Source organism: Tiliqua scincoides, chromosome 3 (genome assembly GCF_035046505.1).
Source record: "Tiliqua scincoides isolate rTilSci1 chromosome 3, rTilSci1.hap2, whole genome shotgun sequence".
Lineage (NCBI taxonomy): Eukaryota > Metazoa > Chordata > Lepidosauria > Squamata > Scincidae > Tiliqua > Tiliqua scincoides.
Window position 1 is genome coordinate 89,681,952 of NC_089823.1, and position 21,038 is coordinate 89,702,989.

The following is a 21,038-nucleotide window of genomic DNA, read 5'->3' on the forward strand; positions in this document are numbered from 1 at the left end:
GTGTGTTCTGTTCTTATTTTTTTGTTGGTTTATTGTTTTTTAAATAATTATCATGAGTTACCTTGGATCTCCTAGAGGGAGAAAGGTGGGATATAAATGTTCAAAATAACTTAAGCTAAGTGTTTTTCTGTGTTATAGGTAACATTGATGCCTGGTTCGTACACTATATTCAGAGTAAAGTTAATACCAAAAGAACTCGAAGGGATTCATGATGGAGCCATACAAATCATAACAGATTATGAGGTATTTCTAAATCATATTGGCCTTGAAAATGACTTTCGTGGAAATGGAAAGGAAGCAAAACTAATTAACCCTTGACCAATCCAATAAGTGGGGAGTGATTTGTGTGTGTGTGTGTCTTCACACTTCAGGGAGTGTCTTCAACCCTATAGATTTTTTTAGAGAAATCACGGAAAAATGTTTTTCCCAAGCAAAAGATAAGCATGGTTAACAGCTTGCCCTAAAAGATATTTGTATGGAAAATAAGGCATAGATTAAAATTTCATTTGTTTCTTGTACAAATTCGAAATGAGAGTGTCTGTTCTTTTACCACATTTTAAAAAGGCTAATAGGGATTATTGCCACTCAGTAAACAAGGCTGCATTAATTTTATGCAGAGGTGGTATGATAATTCTGCAACAAAAACTAAATCTCACCCTTTTCACACCATTTTCTAGGAAAAGCCACTGTAATATAAAGCTGACCATGTTTTCCCAATTTAGGAATACCCAAAGCAAGCCAAATTGAAAAGGACTTTTGTTCTGTCTCCTTTTATTAGAAATTTAGATTTTTATCTCTCTTTGTAAGGCTGGCTTCTAGTTTCCTCTTAATTAAAACATGAATTTTACACATCTCTGTGTAAGAGCAATTGTCCCCAGCCAAAGTCAGAGAGACCCTAAACCTGGGCAATTCAAAACCATGTGTTTGGAACATTTACATCTTTGCTTCTAGTAGTTAGTTTTTAGGTAGCATTTTAGTCCTTTGACAGTGTCCTTCATAGTTAACCCATTTTTGCCCAACCCACAGGTATGCACATTTGATCCCTGTTGCAAGTGTGCAGTGTCAGGCAGAAATTGCTTACTGGCGAAATGTCAGGAAAAACTAAATTTGAGGATTGTGGTCATAAGCCCATAGGAAGACTCTTACAGTTGGTAATAATTTTGACCACAAAAGCCTAGGTTTCTATGTTAGTTAGCCCAGGTTCTGAGCACTGGTTTGAATTTTAAGTTCCCTGAGGCTTAAAAATGTCATCTGTTATTCATCCAAGAAGTTTTGCATTTGCTGTAGGAGTGTGCTTAAAAACTGAATTTTTAAATCTGTGTCAGTCAACATAGTGAAATGAAACTGATTTTTCCCCCTTCTACAGATCTTAACCATTCCTGTGAAAGCTGTAATTGCTGTGGGCTCACTGACTTGCTCCCCAAAACACATTCTTCTTCCACCTTCATTTCCAGTAAGAGGCTTTATTAGTGAGAATTCTAATAGTTCTTCCTTGTGTTTTTTTCTACTAAGCTTTTGACAGCTGTTATGTGAAAGCAAGCAGGCTTGATTAATAAATTGTTTACCCAGGATACAGAGTTCACCTTGCATTCCATGCTATACGCAGAAAATAATTTCACCTTCAGTTCTCCTTTTTGTTTTTCACAGCCTTGGGATATTCCCCAAACTTCAGTTCTGGCTGCTGCTTAGCCATAGGGTGTATTCATTCATTGTATCTGTTTCAGTTCTAAGAACTAGGAAATGTTAATGCCAGCTGTTTCTGATGACCATGAGCAACTGCTACAGAAATATGAGGCATGTTTTTTCTTAGGAGATTGCCTGCTGTGTGATATGCTATAGTTCTGGGTTGCAAGAAGGTATAGATACATATAATAAGTATATCCTGGTTGCTATTTTATGCAACTTTACATATCAGGACAATCAAGAGCATATAGCAGTCACCGCTGAGTATTTTCTTTGCTAGGCCTTCCGTCAGAGGTAATGAGAGCTGCCTAAAACCTCTGTCACAAGATTAAAAGGTAGACGATCCCTTTTTAGGCTCATTTAAGAATGAAGCATTTCTAGATTGCAGCCTATTCTCTATAAATTTTTAATATCTATAGAATTCCTTGTAACAAAAATATTTTTAAAAATTATGTAGTGAATTCTATTTATGTGTGTGATTGTGTATATTTGTATTAGAGTGGAAAAAATTTTTTATTGACCGTCTTTGAGGTTCAGTGTAGAAGTATGTGTGAAAGACAGAGCTGAAATAGCTATGAACTGTATTTGTGTTCTTAGCCCAGGGTAGCTTCATGAAACAGGAATAATACATTTGAACTCCCTGATGCTAAATCCTTCAGCTGTGGTTCATTCTTCCAGCTTTGTTTTCTGTTGGAAAAAATGAGCTAAAAAGTAAAAGAAATATTTGAGTATATACTGAACATAAGCCAATCCTTCCAGAGATGCGTTTTACTTTAGAATATAGTTTTTGCAAACCACTCTCATTTGGTTTTCAAATCCACTGAAGCAGCAGAGAATGATTTGTCTTTACTTCTAGGTTACTGAGGGGCAATTGCTAGGAGGTCAAGAAAATCACACAGGTGATCTGTACTATATGTAGTTAATCTGGTGTTCAAATCATGTGACGTTCTGGTAGAATAGAAGAAGCTTTTTAAAAGCGCAGATTAGACAGGTTCACTATAAAGAGCAAAGTGGTTTTTTATACTACTGATTATTGCAGGAGCTGCTTTAATAAAGCAGTTCTTTGTGCTTCCTGTTACCTTCCTTGCAAAATGTTCGACTTCGTCCTGTGTGTCTGTTAGGGCACAATCCTAACCAGGTCTACTCAGAAGTAAGTCCTATTGTGTTCAATGGGGCTTACTCCCTGGAAAGTGAGGTTAGGGTTGCAGCGTTAGTTTTGTACCGTTAGAACCTGATAGTATAACATTCTGTCCATGTCTATGCTGAAGAACTCTAAATGAGAAAAATACTGTTCTATAGATGTCCTTAAATTCAAAGTAACTTTTTTGTTAACGTGCTAGAATTTTGTGCCGCTGTGGGCACAAAGATGTACACAGAAGACAATTCAATATCCTTCCTTTTTTTAGGGCAAGACAGTTCATCAGAGTTTAAGTATTATGAGCTCTTTCTCACAGAAAGTGAAAATACAGCAGATTCGGTCATTATCTGAAGATGTCCGGTTTTATTACAAGAGATTAAGAAGTAACAAGGAAGATCTGGAGCCAGGAAAAAAATCAAAGGTTTGAGCATTTGAACTTTTACTCCTGCATTAAGCGAGTCTTTTTGAATATGTACAGTGCTTTCACATTTTTACCATCCCAAGAAAATTTAGTTGTGTTAATATTTATATATTGCTGTTGCTTATTTTTTTTCAGATTGCAAATGTTTATTTTGACCCTGGTTTACAGTGTGGTATTCACTGCTATGTGGGATTACCTTTTCTGGCTAAATGTAAGTCATTTTAATTTCCATTAAATATTTATAGGATTCTGAATAGTAAAGATATTTGAATGAAATTGTTGTTTCTTTCTTAGCGGAATCAAAATTACAGCACAGTATATCTATGCAAGAAGATGCATGGGATTCAGATTGGGATTTACATGATAATTTATTCAAAGAATGGATTGGAATAAGAGATCGCTCTGGCAATCAGTGAGTCAATTTTTCAAACCTAATAGCTTCCCAGTTGGAACTGAGTTCTAAGGAATCTCCATTGTTTATTAACATGGTAATGTGTATTAATTATCCAAGTGGACAGCAATAATTAACTGTTATATAACTAAGCAATGGAGGAATGTAGTTGATAAACTAGTGAAGTAACTTGAATATACAATAAAGATAAATAACTTTGGTGTATTACAAGATTCCCTCACTTATAAGTGAAAATTTTTTTGGGGTTTTGACATGTTTATCAGGTCTTGAATTCTTTCATTTTTATCCAGACGTGGGCTGATTGGATTCTGGTTCTAACCACTTCTCAAGGAATGTTCAGAACATGAACGTTAGTAACTTGGTGCCTTAATGTAAAAGATTGCTGTGACTATTTCTGTAAGGCAACTCATGGTGACTACACCCACACTCGTGCATGGTGGCTCTTCTAATTAGCTATTTGAACAAGTGTAATTTAGCATGTAAGCAGTGGGCCCACTGTATCTTGTGGATTCAAGACTTGTAGATTTCATTATTGGCAGGTCCCCAAACGCACAGGGTGAGACCCACATGGGTGCTCCAGAGGTGATCGGGAGCTGTGCTCCCGTCCACCTCTGGAGGGTGTTCTGAGGGCCAGGGAGGTGGCGTGTGGCCTCCCTGACCCTCAGAATGCCTTCTAAGGCTTTCAGGAAGCTTTAGTAGGTCACTTCTTTTTTAAAACAAAAAAACAAAAAACTGGGAAGTGATGTATTTAGGCCTTTAAAGGCCTTCAGAGGGCCTGGAGGCCATGCGTGGCCTCTCCAACCCTCGGAACACGCTCCGAATGTGAAGGGAGCTCAGGTTTGGTCGCTTCTGGAGGATTCTGGTCGCTTCTGCCCCCAGAAATCCATGGATTTAATCATTCGGGGGTTTCCTTATCTACAGAGGCTCCTGGAATGGAACCCTCACAAATAATGTGGGATGCTCTATATTTGTAACCCAAGAAGATTCTTGTTCTAGTCTGAACTAAGCCTGGAGCTTGAACAGTATCTTTAAATTGAATGCCTTGAGTGCCTTATATGGAAGGGGAGAAATGGGATATAAATTCGTTAAATAGCTGTTGAAATTAATTCAAATGTTTCAGAGAAGCAGTGTCCGCTTACATTTTCACAAATGTCTAGCAGTTGCATACTTCATTTGGAAAATTCTTTTTAGAGTTGTATTCAAAAGTACCTTTGTCAATATTCTGTTCCACCCTAAGGTCACCTGATCTCTGCAGTTATAGCAGATGCATAATATAGTTTGGTTGAAATTACTAAAATGCTTTAATAGCATTTGGCTATTAGCAAAATTGAATTGTGGAATTGACCAGCTATTGTTCTTATATATGTTTAAATTTCTTTTACATATTGCTAGAGAAAGCTCTAACATTCAGTCTTGAATTGCTCTTTTAGATTAAGTGCTGTGTTTGAAGTGGACACAGATCTTCAGAAAGCTGTGACATCCAGAATCACAGCAGAACTAGCCTGGCCCTCTTTACTTGGCTCATCACGTCATTTGGATTTCTCACTTACCAACACAAACAGCTCATCTGTAAGTCCTAACATTAGTAATGCAGTACTCACAAATCAAAACATAATGTTTCTAGTATTACTTTGGGATGATAAACGTATCAAACTTTCTTCTTTTAGGAGGAAGAAATTGTTCTAGAAAATCCTGCAGATGTTCCTGTTTTTGTTCAGTTTCTTCCCATAGCACTGTATTCCAATCCTTCAGTCTTTGTAGATAAGCTAATAGATCGGTAAGTGATCGTTAAAGAAAAATGGTTCATGGTTTGACAAAACCAACGCTGTTCTTACAGTCCATAATGGTAGCAACAATTGTATTACAGAGATCAGCTTGAGCTTGAATGGATGGGAAATCTATATAGAGACTGCATCTTTGAATGAACTGAATATTTGAAGGTTCCTAGGGTTGAACTAGATGTGATGGTGACAGGCCTATTTGTTAAACTTGAGTCTACACTAGTTGTGTTTAAAGTGGAGTCATGAAGGGCCTATTTTTAAAAAACATGGTTGAGGGACATCGCGCCCTTCCCCCGCTGATCACCTCCCCTGATTCCCTCTTCCTAAATGTATATCCAGTTGGGCTCCAGTACCAGAAACAAACCCAACAGGGAGGAAAAAAGGGTCTGGGAGTGTGGACTTTAAGGAGATAAGCCACTGTGTGTGTGTACATATGTGCACAGTGCCCACAACCTGCATACCTCCTCCCCTTTCCCTTGTTTTTTAAATAAGGCAATCTGCTTTCTAGATCAGTGGTTCTCACACATTTAGCACCAGGACCCACATTTTAGAATGAGAATCTGTCAGGACCCACCAGAAGTGATGTCATGACCAGAAGTGACATCATCAAGCAGGAAATTTTTAACAATCTTAGCCTGTAATCCTACCCACGCTTACCCAGGAGTAAGTTCCATTTACTATCATTGTTAAAAGAATATACATAGTAGCTTGTTGAAAAGTACAGGTCTGTAACATTTCCCCAAATGCAGTTACATCCCATGGTAGCATCAAGTCTAATATATTAAAAATAAAATATTGAAATGAATGGGGACCCACCTGAAATTGGCTTTCGACCCACCTAGTGGGTCCTGACCCACAGTTTGAGAAACACTGTTCTAGATGATAGGGTCATTTGCAAGATGGACCAACTCTGTTATATGGAATTTCATCCTCTGAATTCAACCTATAATATCTGAACCCAAAGACCATAATAGAAGGGAGCAACCACTAGCACTGCTTTGCACCCATGTGTGCAAGAGTTAAAACAAGGAAATAATAAGAAACAGGAAATAATAAGAATGCTGTATAGCAATTCTTGTACTTCTGTGCCAAGCAAGTCTTGAACAAGTGGGGTACTTTTAGATTTAGTTTCACCTTGTGCTGTATTCCCTTGCAAAGCACAAAATGACCTTTCTTTTGAATAGAAAGCATCTCTGCATGTGAAAGGGGAACATATGGATCCAACCTGTTATTTTTGGAATGCTTGACTGAAAAGGAACTGTGCAGCCTTTGCATGACTCTTATGTAGTATTCATAGTCTTTTGCATGATGGCAAAAGTTAATTTTTCTTCAAAAATAAAAACAATCCTGGCTAGCAAATTTTCCAAATATGTGGAAATTATTCATGTATCTTAAAAGTGTATTTAATGTCTTACAAAATTCATATCTATATACACACCTAATGATGTGTGTTGGGTTGGGTTTTCTAGGTTTAACTTGAGTAAGTCAACAAACTTCAATTTGAGGACACTAGAATTTCAGGTTTCTAGAAACTGTGTAAGTAATTCTTTTAGTTCTGTTTTATCCAAATCTTAATCTTGAGCTGGTGTGATGTACTGTACTGATTAAGAATGTTTACTATGAGTTGGAAAACATAGCTGCACCATGAATTTGCTGTATGAAGCCACTATATCTCAGTCACATCTCCCAATGTATGTAATATAGGGATAACATTGGCGTATCTTGCCATACACAGAAGAGCATGGTCATAGGGAAGTTGTGCACATTTTGGCATAGCAAAACCATGCTTACTGCCAAATACGCTCTTGAGCAGGAGCTGCTACCAAGTCAGGTCCTAGTTGCATATACCTGTATAGTACATGTGTGTTACATTCCATGCTCTTACGTTTTTAGATGAACACTTAGGCTGTCTTAATTTTAAATAGGCAGCATTTTTCTTAAGCTGTGAGGGGAAATATATGCATTTTAAATGTTGGTTTGTCTCTGTCTTTCAAGGGCCAGGCACTGCAGAGCTCCACAGGATTTGCAGAGGGGTTGTCACGACAATTGGTTTTAAATGTTATTTTGAAACCTGGTGAGAGAAAATCTGTCAAAGTAAAATTTACTCCCGTTCTCAATGAAACAGTCTCATCAATCATAATTGTCAGGTATGGCATACTTCCTGAATTGTTTCAGTTAATGGGGCTGTAGAGCAGCCATTTTTAACCACTGTGCTTTGACACACTAGTATTCCAGGAATGTGGAGGAGTGTGGAGGGTCATTTGTTAGTAGGACAGTTGGGGGATGTGAGCCCCCTGCTGGCAGTACAGTGTGCCTTGTTACTTGTTCAGAAACTGATGGTGTGCTTTGACCATTTTATTAACTTGTCAGAGACAAAAAAGGTTGAAAATCACTGCTGTGGATTTTCTTTAATGTTCAAAGTACATATTGAGAACTTTCAAGAATAACTTGTAGCAGTTTAAAGCATTAAGTATTTGTATGCAGTTGGTTGTCACCACAGGATCACCTAGATGCTGCTGCACCACAAATCCTACTTTCCCAGTTATGTGTTTATCTCTCAAGTGTGTCAGACTAGCAGTAGGATCACAGCTTTGCTGAGATTGTATGGCAAACAGGGTTTTTATGAACAGGCACCTCTGTGTTCTGACTGACACGTGGCTGTAATGAGTTGCATTATCATAGTGACCCTTAAGACACAAATTACAATATCAATGTGTGGACCTTTATGTGGAAATATCAGTTCTTTACAGTCTTGATCTCCAGTCTCCTGCCTGGGTGACTGTTGTACACAAAGGGGGGTTTGGGAGCTTAGGGTTCTTGGTTTTTGAACCCTAAAACCCTCAAGGCCCCTTGCAGTATATAAGGTTACACAGTCTATGTAAGGCAGCAAATGCTAGAGGCATAAACATCTAGGAAACGTATCAGCAATAAAATAACAAAGCTAGCTGGCTATCTCTATTAATACCTATCTCTCACCTGGGTCAGTTACTCTTGTAGATCTCTTAGCTCCAGGGCTACCTGTGGGGCCAGGTGCCCATGATGGACAGTGGAGCTCACACGCGTGCAGGATGTTGCACCCAAAACTCTGTCCAAGAAGGAACCCCCACACACACACCCCGGGCACTCATTATTATACTTCTTATGCTAATAGTACTGAGGTGACTTCATGCTTATTAGACTGTCCAGTCAGAACCCTTGAGGAACAGAACCTTCTCGAAGTTGGCCTGGTTGTTAACCCCTCATAGTTCTTACCCCTCCCAACTGAAGATCCACAGCTGCACTCAATCACCCTTGATAACGTGCCTCTCTGTCTGCTAAGGTGCTAAACATTCAATTGGTTGTAATTCTTGTTATCTGTCCTTCCTTGCCAGCAAAGGAGAGACAACAAATCCTTTTATTTACTCACATTCCTGCATCTGGGAACTTCTCAGTTACACTTTCTTCATTTGGTTCAGGCTTCTCAGGCCAACTTAGGCCTAACATGTACTTATTCATGACAGTGACAAGTTGCCATATTTAAAGGTGTTTGCATAGGAGCTGCCAGTTGCATGAAGCAGCTCTTGAGTATTTATGAAGTTTAGTGAGATTAAAATAGACAAAGGTATTGCTCACAATGTTTAGATAAAAATCTGGAGCCACCTTGAGTTCTTAAAGGCTTTTGATACCTAGTGGAATTTTTGACAGTATCCTAAACTGCTCTTGAGACTCCAGCTTCCAGTAGTGGCTTGCTATGTATCGGATGCTTCTGTTAAGAAACATAGCATAAGGAAATAATGCACGGTGGTTTGATCTTGGCCTGATTCTCCACAGTTAACATATATAGAATGTAACTGTGGAATTCCCTTCCAGAGGATCTAAGAACTTCCCCCTCCTTCATGGCCTTTTGACAAGGGCTCAAAACATTTTTGTTCCATCTTGTGTTTGGATGACGTGTCATTGTCCCATTGTCTCTGTAGCAGTGCTTTGGTTTAAATACAAGTTGTTAGTGTCCTTTTGATTTTTAAGAATGTTCTATATAGTGTACATTTTTAATTTTGAATTGTGAGCCATCTTAATCATTTGCTCCAGCTAAGGAAAGACAAGATACAAATCTTTTAAATAAATAATAAAATATATGTTTTTTACTTTAACAATATCTTGAAGTGAACATTATGATTTTTTATCCAAAAGCAGCATTTTTAAAAGCAACTTAAAGTTAATTTATATTGGCAGAGTGGTATGAGAGAACTTAGCAACTGTAGTGCTTAATCATTTAGAATTGATTTATTTTCTACAGAAATAATTTGACTGTAATCGATGCTATAATGGTAAAAGGACAAGGAACAACTGAGAGCATGAAGGTTGCAGGCAAACCACCTGGGCCAGGAAGTTCTTTGCGCTTTAAAATCACTGAAGCATTACTAAAAGACTGTACGGAAAGTGAGTATTCTGTGTTGAGAGAGCTGCTGAAATAAGAATTCATATGAGTGAGTTAAAGTCTATAACTGTTCTTCATTTTTCTTTTAAAAGAAAGAATGTGAAAGTGACCAAAAAGACTTTATAAAAACAGAGCTATGCTTATACCTCTTATTAAACTAAGATATTGCAAGATATTAATCTAAACTGCTTTGTGTTTTTTTACTTCAGAAACTACATTAAAGGAGCCAAATTTTACATTGAAAAGAACTTTCAGAGTAGAGAATACAGGGCAGCTTCAAGTGAATATAAAATCTATGGAAATCAGTGGATATTTATGTGAAGGATATGGATTTAAAATAGTTAACTGTCAAAAATTTGCACTAAACGCCAATGCCTCTACAGACATTGTCATATTGTAAGTACATGTTTGTGAAAGATTGGCATCATTTTCAACTTAAGCAAGTGGGGTGTGATGGGGAGAGCTGGGTGTTCTTTTTAAGTACTATTGTTTAAACCAGTGTTTTGGGGGAGAAGCATAGTTTTTTTCTGTACAAATGCAATCTATAAAAAATTTTCACTTCAATGCTGGTACAAATTATAAACTGTAATAATAGTTCTAACTCAATAAGAAGCAACATACACTTCCTCAAGAGAGTTGTCTTGACTTGTCCTGAAAGACTCAAGAAAGTAGTGATTTTCAGCCTTCCTCGGAGACCTCAGAAGGCCTTCTGAGGGCTGTGGAGGCATCTGACTGGAGCTTCTCTGGCAGGATTTGAAAGGTTTGGAGACCCCAAATACACAGATTTTGATATCTGCGGGGGTTCCAGGAACAGAATCCCCACAGATACCAAGGGGTGCCCAGTACCTGTCATCTGTGGATCACACTACTGCCACAGCTGTAGTTATCAGTTCAATCAAATAATGCGTAAACTCTCCTCTAGCCTATTTCAGACAGGGCTTCAGTAAAACTGTTTGTTCCCAAAATAAATGAAGGGGAGTGAAACACACTGTTGTTCTCAAACCCATTTCAAAGTTTGGGCTCTGGCACCTTTCTAGTGACGGTGCTGCTAGGAGTATGTTAGAGCCTAGAAGCCTTCATGAATGGACCTAGTAGTTTCCTATGGATCTTTCAGACACGGAGATTCCTGAAATCTACTCCCTTGAGTCCTGGATGCTGCCAGAGCACATTGCAACAATGTCACTAGGACTAATAGAGGCACTGCTGCGAAAATTTACTTCGGGAAGCATGTAGTGAAAAACCAAATAAGCCTGTTTTAATCTGGGCCCAATTTCAAAGGGATCTGGGTCCAACTTGATCTTACCCTGAATTTAAGAGATAACTGGTATACTAGCACAGATGCCTAGTTTGCTTTTCTACTGTGGAAAGTGATGTTGACTGTAGCTTACTCTAAACGTGTGAACTTGGTCTTTGTTATCTGTGTAAACAATGTAACATGGGTCAATTTAATCCTTGTATACTCTTAACAGGTTTACGCCAGATTTTACTACTTCCAGAGTCATTCGTGAGTTGAAGTTAACTACAGCAGGAGGCTCTGAATTTATATTCATATTAAATGCATCCCTTCCCTATCATATGTTAGCAACATGTGCAGAAGCGCTGCCCAGACCCAATTGGGAACTGGCACTGTACATAATAGTCTCAGGAATAATGAGGTACTGTACACAATCTTCAGTTCTTATTTGTGTTTGCATATTATGCTGCTATTTCTGAGATCACAAATGAAAGATGTTAGTAAAGCATCCTGACATCACTTATTTTTAAACATCCAGTATGAACTCCAATGTATTTGATGGCTCTTGCTTGGGTACTTAAAAGGACTTGGATTTAGATTTGAATGTGTAGTTAAGCTTGTACATGAGACCTTACCTGCCTCTTCTCCTTCCCCCAACCTCAGAAGCTGCCCTTGAGCATCAGGTTATCGTCAAATTGTCTGGGGTGTGGTGTGGAAGACTAATAAAGGAAATTAGACAGAGGCAATTTCCTCATGATTTCTGGGGATTTTTGCCTTCCCCTGCAGCCCTCGTGCCATGTCCCCAGCCACTCCTGAGCACCACCTTATTCATTGGAGCAAATTTTCTGGGGCTCAGGGGATTGCAGTAGGGAAGAGAAGATTGAAATGGTACTTCGAGCTTTATTCTGCTCATGCAAGTTTGGGTTCTTAAGTCTTTATTCTTTCAGAATAAATTTGTTCTGAATTCGTTGAACTTCATAATTGCATTTGCTGATTCTCTCTCCCCACCCCCCGCAGAAAAGCATTGGAAAACTGCAGTTAATAGACAAAAGGGTAAAAGTTGCATTTTATCTAAACAAACTCAGTAGCACCTGTTGCACAACAAGCAGCACTTGGATTCTTAGCACTAAATAAGTCAAAACTTGCATGTGCATGAATTTGTTGAAGCTGCAGCACTGCTGATAAACTACTAGTATTGTTAACTTCTCTTTGGGAGCAACCAGGCCAAATATGGAGTCAAATAAATGTCTGATCTCTACCTCTGTCCCTGGCTTATTTGTAAGCCAGAAACTAATGAAGATATTTCAAAGTTGTTTCTCTTTACCCTATAACCTTAGCGGGACATGGCTAATGCCTGATCCTTGTGGAAGTACATACACATCTAATTATTCTAAGAGCTGTTTATAAATACGTCAGGGATAGTGGTACAGGTTGGGCTTCAGTATCTGCAGGAAATTTGTTCCCTGACCTCCCCCCCATGGATACCGAATCTACAGATACTGAGATCTGTTGGTGGGGTCCACAGAGGACCTCCAGACATGACTGGAAGTGCCTTCCTGTTGCATCTGGAGATGTTCTGAGGGGTGAGGAGGTTGCGCGTGGCTGCTCCTGCTCCTCAGGAGGCCTCTGAGAGGCACTTCTGGTTTCCTGAGAAATCAGAAGTGCCTCTCAGGCTTCCTGGTGGGCAAGGAGGCCACAGGCGACCTCCCTGAACCTCAGAACACCTCTGGATACGCCTGGAAAGCACTTCTGTTTGCGTCTAGAGGTCCTCTTTGGACCCTCCATTCACAGGTACAGAACTCAGGTAAGTCAAATCTCCAGGTAAGGGTGACCCACTGTATAAGTGCAGGAGCTCATCATGACACCACCACTCCCATAGCCATGCCCCACTAGAGCTATACAGCAAAGAAACCAGTTTGAAATACCTTTGATAGTTTCTTCTGCCACATTCCTGCTTTGAAACATTAACTTCATTTTAAGATTATCTCATTTCAACAACACAAACTCTGGGGAGTGGGTTTCCGTAATTTAAAGCGTATGTGTAAGAATGAAAAAATAGAATTAAAAAGCATTCCAGGTAAATGTAAAACGTATATTAAAGTACTAACCTGTGTGTGTTTACTCAGAAGTAAGTCTTACTGTGTTCAGTAGGACTTGCTTCCAGGCAAATATGAATAGAATTGTAGCCTTAATGTAACATTAGCCACATACTGACGTTCAGGCAACCCTTGAGACACCTGGTGGGCTAGATGCTAACATGGTAAATTTTTCAGTTTGCTTCCTGCTTAGCCTGATGCTTGTTCCTTGGCTAATGTCCTTTGAAAAAAATTTCAAAAGCTGCACCAAAGCATTCCTGCTGATGACTACTTTCATTTGGGGGAAACCCCGAAGTAGCACTCCCCTTTACTATACCCATGGCTAGGAAGGAACGGGAGATTCCTTCAGTGTATCCAATTTCAACAGGCAGAGTTAATTGGGAAGATAATCCTGGAAGAAGATGATCCTAAACTTGAGCAGCGATAAAGCCTATGAGTCCCCTCTCTTAGAAATTCAACATTTGGGCCAACTTCCCAGTTAACAAGGCCTGATGTTTCACCAGTTGCATTTTTGTCTGCTATGTTTTGTCTGCTATTATCTCTATCAAATTCTTGTTTTTGAGGCTCAAAAGAGTGAGGTTAGTTCTCTGAGACTCACAGCCGAATCCTATTGGGCTATTCTGCTACCGGAGCTAGTGTTCCATCAGTACTGGCTGCTGTAAGGCAGCTGTAAAGCGTGCTCTGGCAACAAACACTGCCTGAGTGCCAGCAACAGGGCCGGAGCCTTCTCCCCATGTTGTCACCATGCTCACCGCCTGCCAGGGCAGGTAAATCAGTGCGGGAGGGCATGGGGGAAGGGGTAATGACGAGGGCAGGTAGGCTGTGGGAGGGTTGGATCCCATAGCAATAGCACACGGCATTACCCACAGCCTCCCTGCCCTTTTCTCTCTTTAGAGTTGTCATAGTGAAATCACTGGCTCAGGTCCAAGGAGACCCATTGCAAGGTCGAGAGGCTTGCTGAGGGGCCTCCTGTGCACCACACTCTGCTGGATACAGTGCGCACATTTTGGACAGCTGCCCTGGTGAAGTGGAAGAATAGGACTGGGGCTTAATTGCATTAATTGCAAAATGCATATGCATTAATTGCATATCCAACCATAAATGCATATGTAAATATCACTAGAAGTTTTCCTTTTCCTATCAGTCGGGGTGGTTTCTAACTTGCAGTGGTGTAACCCTGGTTTGCCTTTGTATCTTCAGTTTTTCGTTATGCTGATGCTTAACTCATCCATTGCAGTGTACTCTTCCTTTTGGTAATTGGAACAGCCTATTTAGAAGCTCAAGGAATTTGGGAGCCATTCAGAAGACGCCTGTCCTTTGAGGCATCCAATCCTCCCTTTGATATGGGAAGGACATTTGATCTCAGGAGAATAGTTGGAATTTCATCTGATGGAAAGTAAGCCCTTATGAATTTGATGTCTGCAAAGCTGTATTTCTCACCCAGTCTACTGGTCTTATAATAACCTGAGCTGATCACAAGTGCAGCAAAAATGTTTGCAAAGTTAAAAAGAAACTGGAACAGAAAGGTTTTTCAGGCTGTGTTATTGTGCAAATAAATGAAGTGAAAGTTCCTCAGTTCAGAATTGAGAATGTCAGTTGAAAGCAACAGATTTAGAAAGAAAAGTGTTTCCCTGGATATGTCCATCTGGTACACCAGGGGTCTCCAAACTTTTCAGTACAAGGACCACATCATAGCACATTGTGTATTTTGTACATTTTTGTGGGCCCAAAAAATAAGTTTTACTTGCATTTTTGTTTTGTAATCGGCATGATATGTTTCAGAACAAAAGAGAAATGTGACAATTATAAAGAAATAATGCCATGCTTAAACTGAGAAATGCTATATAATGAGTAAAAATATCAAACATTAGGAATGCTCTGACAAAAAGACAAGTTGCTGAGAGCCAGATAAAATCTTGTGGCGGGTCAGATATGGCCCCTGGGCTGCAATTTGGAGACCCCTGTGCTGCACCAAATTAGGGTGACATTATGTTGCTTTTTGCCCTTGTATGAGCTGGAAACTTTTCATTTATTTGGTTCATTTTATCCTGTTTTTTGCAGCACAATCTCAATACTACACCATTATCAAACAAGAAAATTAATAGAATAAACTACAGCAATGTAAACCAACAGCATAAAAAGTCAGTTTAGTGCATAAGAGTAACAATTCATACACAGATTTCAGATTTTTTTAATCCGACTACTATTTTTATGATATGTTTTTATCTGTTTTTAAATTGTTTTTTAATTTGTTTTAACCTTGTTTGTAAGCCGCCTTGAGTCCCTTCGGGGAGAAAGGCAGGGTAAAAATAAAGCTAATAATAATAATAATAAATTCTGCAAGCATAACAAAAAAAACTTTTGTACATAAGCATGTCAACTATTGATGCGGATTGGATGATATTTTTGCCCTCCAAACCAGCTCCACACGATAACTGGCATGCACATCCTGGCTCTTCCTTTCGTCTATCCTGGCAGCTTTCACAAATTGTGTGTGGTTTTCTTCTCTGTCTGAACCACCTACCTAGATGGTTTGGCAGCAAGCAGTGAGAGGCAGCTGGGACAAAAGCTGCTTCCAATTAGGAAAAGTGAAAGTGAGGGAAGGAGTTGGAACTTGCACATAGCATTTGCACACATACTTGTTGTGATGTGGGTTCAGGAATTGGGGTCCACTCCCCCCAATTCAGGAGTGGGGGGGGATATTGTCCAAATCAACCCAGTTTGTCTGTTTTGTTTCTGGGTGTTTTTTAATCCAAAAAAGTATGAAAGCAGCCTTTAGAGAAGTATCACTATGTCGTAGCTCCCACAAAAACTGGAATGATGAAGTTTCAGAAAATAAGAGCTGAGATTCAGTGGATCTGAGGGAAAGACAATAGTGTCTTAGAAGGGAGAAAATGAGTTCATGGAAAAAGACTGAGAGCACAGTCCTGGACACTTGTTGGGCTGGCACAGGTCCCTTGTGTCAGCCCAGCAGTGTCGCAAATGTGCCATAAAGCATGTTTGTACCTCCTTGTGAATTGCCTGGGCCAGTGTGAGGATGTGTCCCTGGAGCACATCCTGGATCTAGCCCCTGGAGGCCAGATCAGGCCTCTGTGCTGATACAGCTAAGTAAGTTCACTTTGGGGAGGGGTGAAAAGGCCAGGTTGGTGGGCAAACTCGCCTGGGGAGGGGGGTGGGACCAGGATCTAGTACTTAAGAATTATATGTGTATTTTGCTAACGACATTGCTGCAGCTTAGTAAATATTTGTGCTGTGAGCCATTTACATCTACTTACTCTGTTTCCAGCTTGAATGTACTTGGACCTGATTCTAACCATAACTCCAGAGGAATCTATGGACCAGGAAGTTCTTCCTCACGATCCGGTGCTGGAAATCATAAGCAGTGCAACTCCACAGCAAACCTGCACAGCAATAGAAATTCAGTTGAGGTTGAAAATGTGAAGTTTAAAAACAGTTCAAATGTTGCTAGCAGGACTTCTGTGCAGGCAGGTTCTGCACAGTCAACTAATAGAGCAAGTTCCCTCTTCCTGGACTCAGCTGCTGCAACTCAGAATCATGCAGCAGGCAGAAAGTCTAAGGGAACAAAGCAAAGTCAGCAATCAAACCAGCAGCATGCTCCTGTCTTACTAGAGCAAAACTTGTCACAACCACCAAGAGTGCCTCAGCAACAAGAGCAGCAAACTGAAAATTCTCTGCCACATTCACAGCTTCCAAACCCTTCACATTTGGACTGTGCCAGCAATACAAGGCACAGCTCAGAGGACTCCGACATTGCTGCTCTTATAGAAACCATGGACAAAGACTTTGATCACCCTGAATCCCCTTCCCCAGATGTGTTTACAGAGCAGCCCCCATCTCCAGTAGCAAAAAACAAAGGTAATAAACTCCTGTTTTACAGTTTCTTTGTAGGAGAAGTGTGGGCACATAAAGTTGGATGTGCTTAGTGAAAAAAATTCCGAAGACTTTTTGCCTTGTTCCATGTCCTTCTTTGTGAAGCTGGGGCACCTCTTCTGATCAAAATTCTTATTTTTCATGCTTAGATTTTCCTGAATTTGTACAGGTCCAGCCTAGTTATACACAGATTTTTTTATACACTGATTTAACTCAACATGAATAGCCTCTGCAAATTAGAAAGAATGTACTGATCTCTGGAGAAGGGAAAAAACGCACCCCTTTAAAATCAGTCTAAAAAACTGAACAGTCCTTTAACAGCAACCTCCTTAATACGTGTGTGTGTGTGTGAGAGAGAGAGAGAGAGAGAGAGAGAGAGAGAGGGCAGCTGGCTAACAATCCATCAATCCTCCTCTCTCCAGGCAACCCCTCCCTTCCCCCTGAGCATGTGAAAGAAAGGTTATCACTTTGCATTGAAGGGAGCGGCTGAGTGAAGCGCTTTTCTAAGCTCTTGGAGGACAACTGATTGATGGATTGTCTTCTTAATAACTCTTATCTTACGTCACAAAGGTCAGCAAGGCTGTTTTTCAGTCACCAGAGCAAAGAAACTTTGTTTTTTAAATTGATTTGCTTTAGTGTTAAATTGATTTACTTTTAGATTTTTGCTTGGAATGGAACCCACGCATATAATGAGGCTCAACCTGTATTTTTGAAAAAAGATTTTGAAATTACCATGACCTGTCATTTCCTAATAGCTATTCTTTGGAAGAAGAGTTTTCTGCTTAATAAAGCTGGGAGACATGTTAGTTTTAGAGAAAAATTTAACTGTACTGTATTCTTTTAGAGCAATGGTCAAGAACTTTCTTTTTCATGATAGTTCTTCCATTTTGTTTTTTTGTCAACTTAAAAGATGAATACAATCCAGTGAAATCAAGTTATGATGTATTTTGTGAAACAATCGTGTTTTTGGTACATAACTCCTATGTCTTCCAGAGCAAACTGGTCTCTGCTCTTTATTCATTTTACAGCTGTGGCCCCAATTAGTTTCTAATATAAGAATGTGACAGAAAGTAAATAAGGTGTATCTATATTGTCTAGAACGGGGATGTCAAACCTGTTTCATACTGTGGGCTGAACAGCATTAATGGCACCTGCAGAGGGCTGGAAATGGTATCTATCATTAAACGGGAAGTGACATTGTTAAGCAGATGATGGCCAGAAATAAGAACATTGTTCTCATGTAGGAACTTATGAACTGCAAATGGCAGAAGAGAAAATACACAAATTGATCATATTTTCAAGATGTGGGAGAGCCCAATTATCACCCTTGCCCTTTCAGCTGTACTGCTTCTGTCATGGCATCACTGCATCTCAGAAACTGAGAGATGCTCTACAAAGTAATGCCTTAGCAGAAGCGGCACTGCTGAAAGGGTAGCCTGTGTGATACTTGAGCTCTACTGGTGCCTTGGCAGTGTCTCCCTTTCACCCCTCTTGGTCTGTCCTCTTTAGCATTCCTTGTCTCCTTCCATCTCTCCCTCCCAGAGCCATGGCAGTAGCTGAAAAAGTGGCACTGGGAGAGCGCAATTACCTTGTGGGCTAGATAAAGAGCTTCTGTTGGCCTGCAGGCCTTGTGTTTAACACCTTGCTCTAGAGCAGGGGCCTCCAAACTCTGGCCTGCAAGCAGGATCTGGTGCACCCAACAATTGTGTCTGGGCGTGGCATGGTGGTGCCAGAGCATGACTGCTCCAGCGTAGTGCAACCTGTTTTTGCACCATGAGTTTGCAGAGCTTCGTGCCAGGCAACCAGTTCTTCTGGAAAATTGGTGCAGAGCATCCTGGGGCTATCAGCAGCAAAAGCAGCTGCCCACTGTGAGGCTCTGCAAAGTCATGGTGTGAAAATTGGTTGCTTCACACTGGTACAGTATGGCTCTAGCACTACCATGTTGTGCCCGGATGGAATTGTAAGTCACACCACAGGCTGCAGTATGGAAACCATTGCTCTGCAGCAGAATAATCTTGGATAAAGCAACATCATTTGTGGATTACAAGTGCATTCTTTTGGATGAGTGCGTCAGCTACATTTTTCAGTAGTGCAAGTATTAGAGGTTTATTCTATAAATCTATATTTAAGGATCAATACTTGTGGTGTTTGAAATGTGCCCTTGTTACTAGCTTTGTTTAGAAAAGTTTTGTCTTGGGAATGGTTTGTACATGTCCTCTTGCAAGGAAGACTCAAGTATATAGGGAATCTTGGAAGAACTGCATACCATACCGATCAGGCATGTTCTCAGGCTTCACTGTTGACTGGAGGATATTATGCATATAGGTGTGCACTATGCATGTGTTTGAGGGAATAGACAAGGCCACCCTACTTCTTGCTTTCATTTTTTTCCTTATGGACATTGGCCTGAAGGTACAGATTTCTGCTTCTTCCTGGAAACTGAGATATCCTAGCACAACATACTACAGCTCCTGAAGTGGGTAGTCCTGCATGGTAGGGATTGGGGAATGATGACTAGAAGATCTTGGGTTGCAATGCCAGCCCTTTAACAATATTATATGCCTATCACGTACCATAGGGGAAAGAGGCAGAGTTTTTGCATGTGTGGTACATGCAGGGTAGGGTGCCACTGGTTATGAAGTTTCTGGAATCTACCCATAATTGATCATTTAGAGACAGGATCTAGTTGCATTTTGTCCAAATAGAGGATATAGTACTTGGCCATAATTAAATACTGTCACAGTATATGGGAGGGTTAAGCACATGCTTGAGCCCCACATTTCAATAAAATGGGCAACCCAATCCTAACCTGTGCTGGAACAGACAGGCCGGCTGGCCTATGCTGTATCCAGCACAGGTTTGGAGGTGACTGTGGTACAACTTTGGGCAATTGCATATTTTTCCACTTACCCCAAACACTGCCCTGGCAATTGCAATGTGGCTATTCAGCTCTCTGCCAGCTAAACCACTGGTGCAGATCTGACCTGCTCGGAGTTAAGGCTGAGCTGCTCAGGAGGGGAATTCGGATCCAGCCTAAGTGCTAGAGGTTGGTCCCACCCCTCTCCTGGACCCGATCCACCCAGCACCTGCCCTCTCATCACCCTCCTCAAATCCCACACTAAAACAGATTTGCCTCTGTTGCGGCTTGCTCTGACATGGGGATGCCAGCATGCGCCAGCCTTCCTGACTTCAAAGGAGGCGCAGATGTTCCTTACTGCATGTTTGCTCCTCAGCCAGCGCAAGGGATTTGTGCCAGCCAGCTGAGCTCTCAGGATTGCGCTCTTGGGCTACCATCCTGCTTCAGTTTTTAGTGCAGCAGCTACAAGATCAAACCACTTTTTATATACAGAAGAGCCCCCATAACTGCAGATCCTGTATCTGCAGATTCAGTTATCCATGGATAGGTTCTGTGGGGCCCTCCACACACGCCTCGTCCGGAGGATCCATCCACGGCCTCTGCCAGGCTCAGACTGAGCTTGGCAGTTCAAGTAATGCAACTTCCAGTTTCTCTGTGAAACCAGACGTTTTTAGGGCCTTATAAGGCTTTAGAAACCCCAAGGAAGCAGCCATCCATGGCCTCTACTGGGCTCAGAGGATCCTCCAGAGAGAGCTCCCCTCGCCTCCGGAGGTTGGGGGGGCAGGCATTTGCCTGCATTCACTGTTTCAGGTAATGGAAATGGAACCCCTTCAGATACAGGGGCACACAAATACTGGCAGGTTTAAAAACATTTCAGAGATCGCTCTTTCAGAAAGAAGGGTGCTTCCATGTCATTTATGTGGTTGCTTTGACTTCAGTGGATCACAGGCTTGATGTTCTGTTTAAATAACTGCACTGAGGCAATGTGAGGAAATGTTTGGAAAATTAAGCTTCGAGGAATCATTTGTCCTCAATTTCAGCCTATTATTTGACTAGCAAAGAAAGCTGATTCAGTGACAGTTCAATATTAGCATGTTCTAAACCAGAG

At 40.6% G+C, this 21,038-nt stretch overlaps 1 protein-coding gene across 3 annotated transcripts in view; it reads left to right on the forward strand.

The window, feature by feature from the left end:
• The window catches only part of TMEM131 (transmembrane protein 131), a 97,303-nt gene that overhangs the window by 62,442 nt on the left and 13,823 nt on the right, over positions 1-21,038 (forward strand). For all 3 annotated transcript variants that reach the window (XM_066621972.1, XM_066621973.1, XM_066621974.1), the window contains 14 exons: positions 139-243; positions 1,367-1,453; positions 3,090-3,242; positions 3,378-3,453; positions 3,537-3,654; positions 5,085-5,223; positions 5,322-5,431; positions 6,905-6,971; positions 7,431-7,582; positions 9,712-9,854; positions 10,062-10,248; positions 11,322-11,507; positions 14,420-14,578; positions 16,469-17,058. In XM_066621972.1, coding sequence (XP_066478069.1) covers positions 139-243; positions 1,367-1,453; positions 3,090-3,242; positions 3,378-3,453; positions 3,537-3,654; positions 5,085-5,223; positions 5,322-5,431; positions 6,905-6,971; positions 7,431-7,582; positions 9,712-9,854; positions 10,062-10,248; positions 11,322-11,507; positions 14,420-14,578; positions 16,469-17,058 — 2,272 coding nt within the window. The remainder of the gene's footprint in view (positions 1-138; positions 244-1,366; positions 1,454-3,089; positions 3,243-3,377; positions 3,454-3,536; positions 3,655-5,084; positions 5,224-5,321; positions 5,432-6,904; positions 6,972-7,430; positions 7,583-9,711; positions 9,855-10,061; positions 10,249-11,321; positions 11,508-14,419; positions 14,579-16,468; positions 17,059-21,038) is intronic.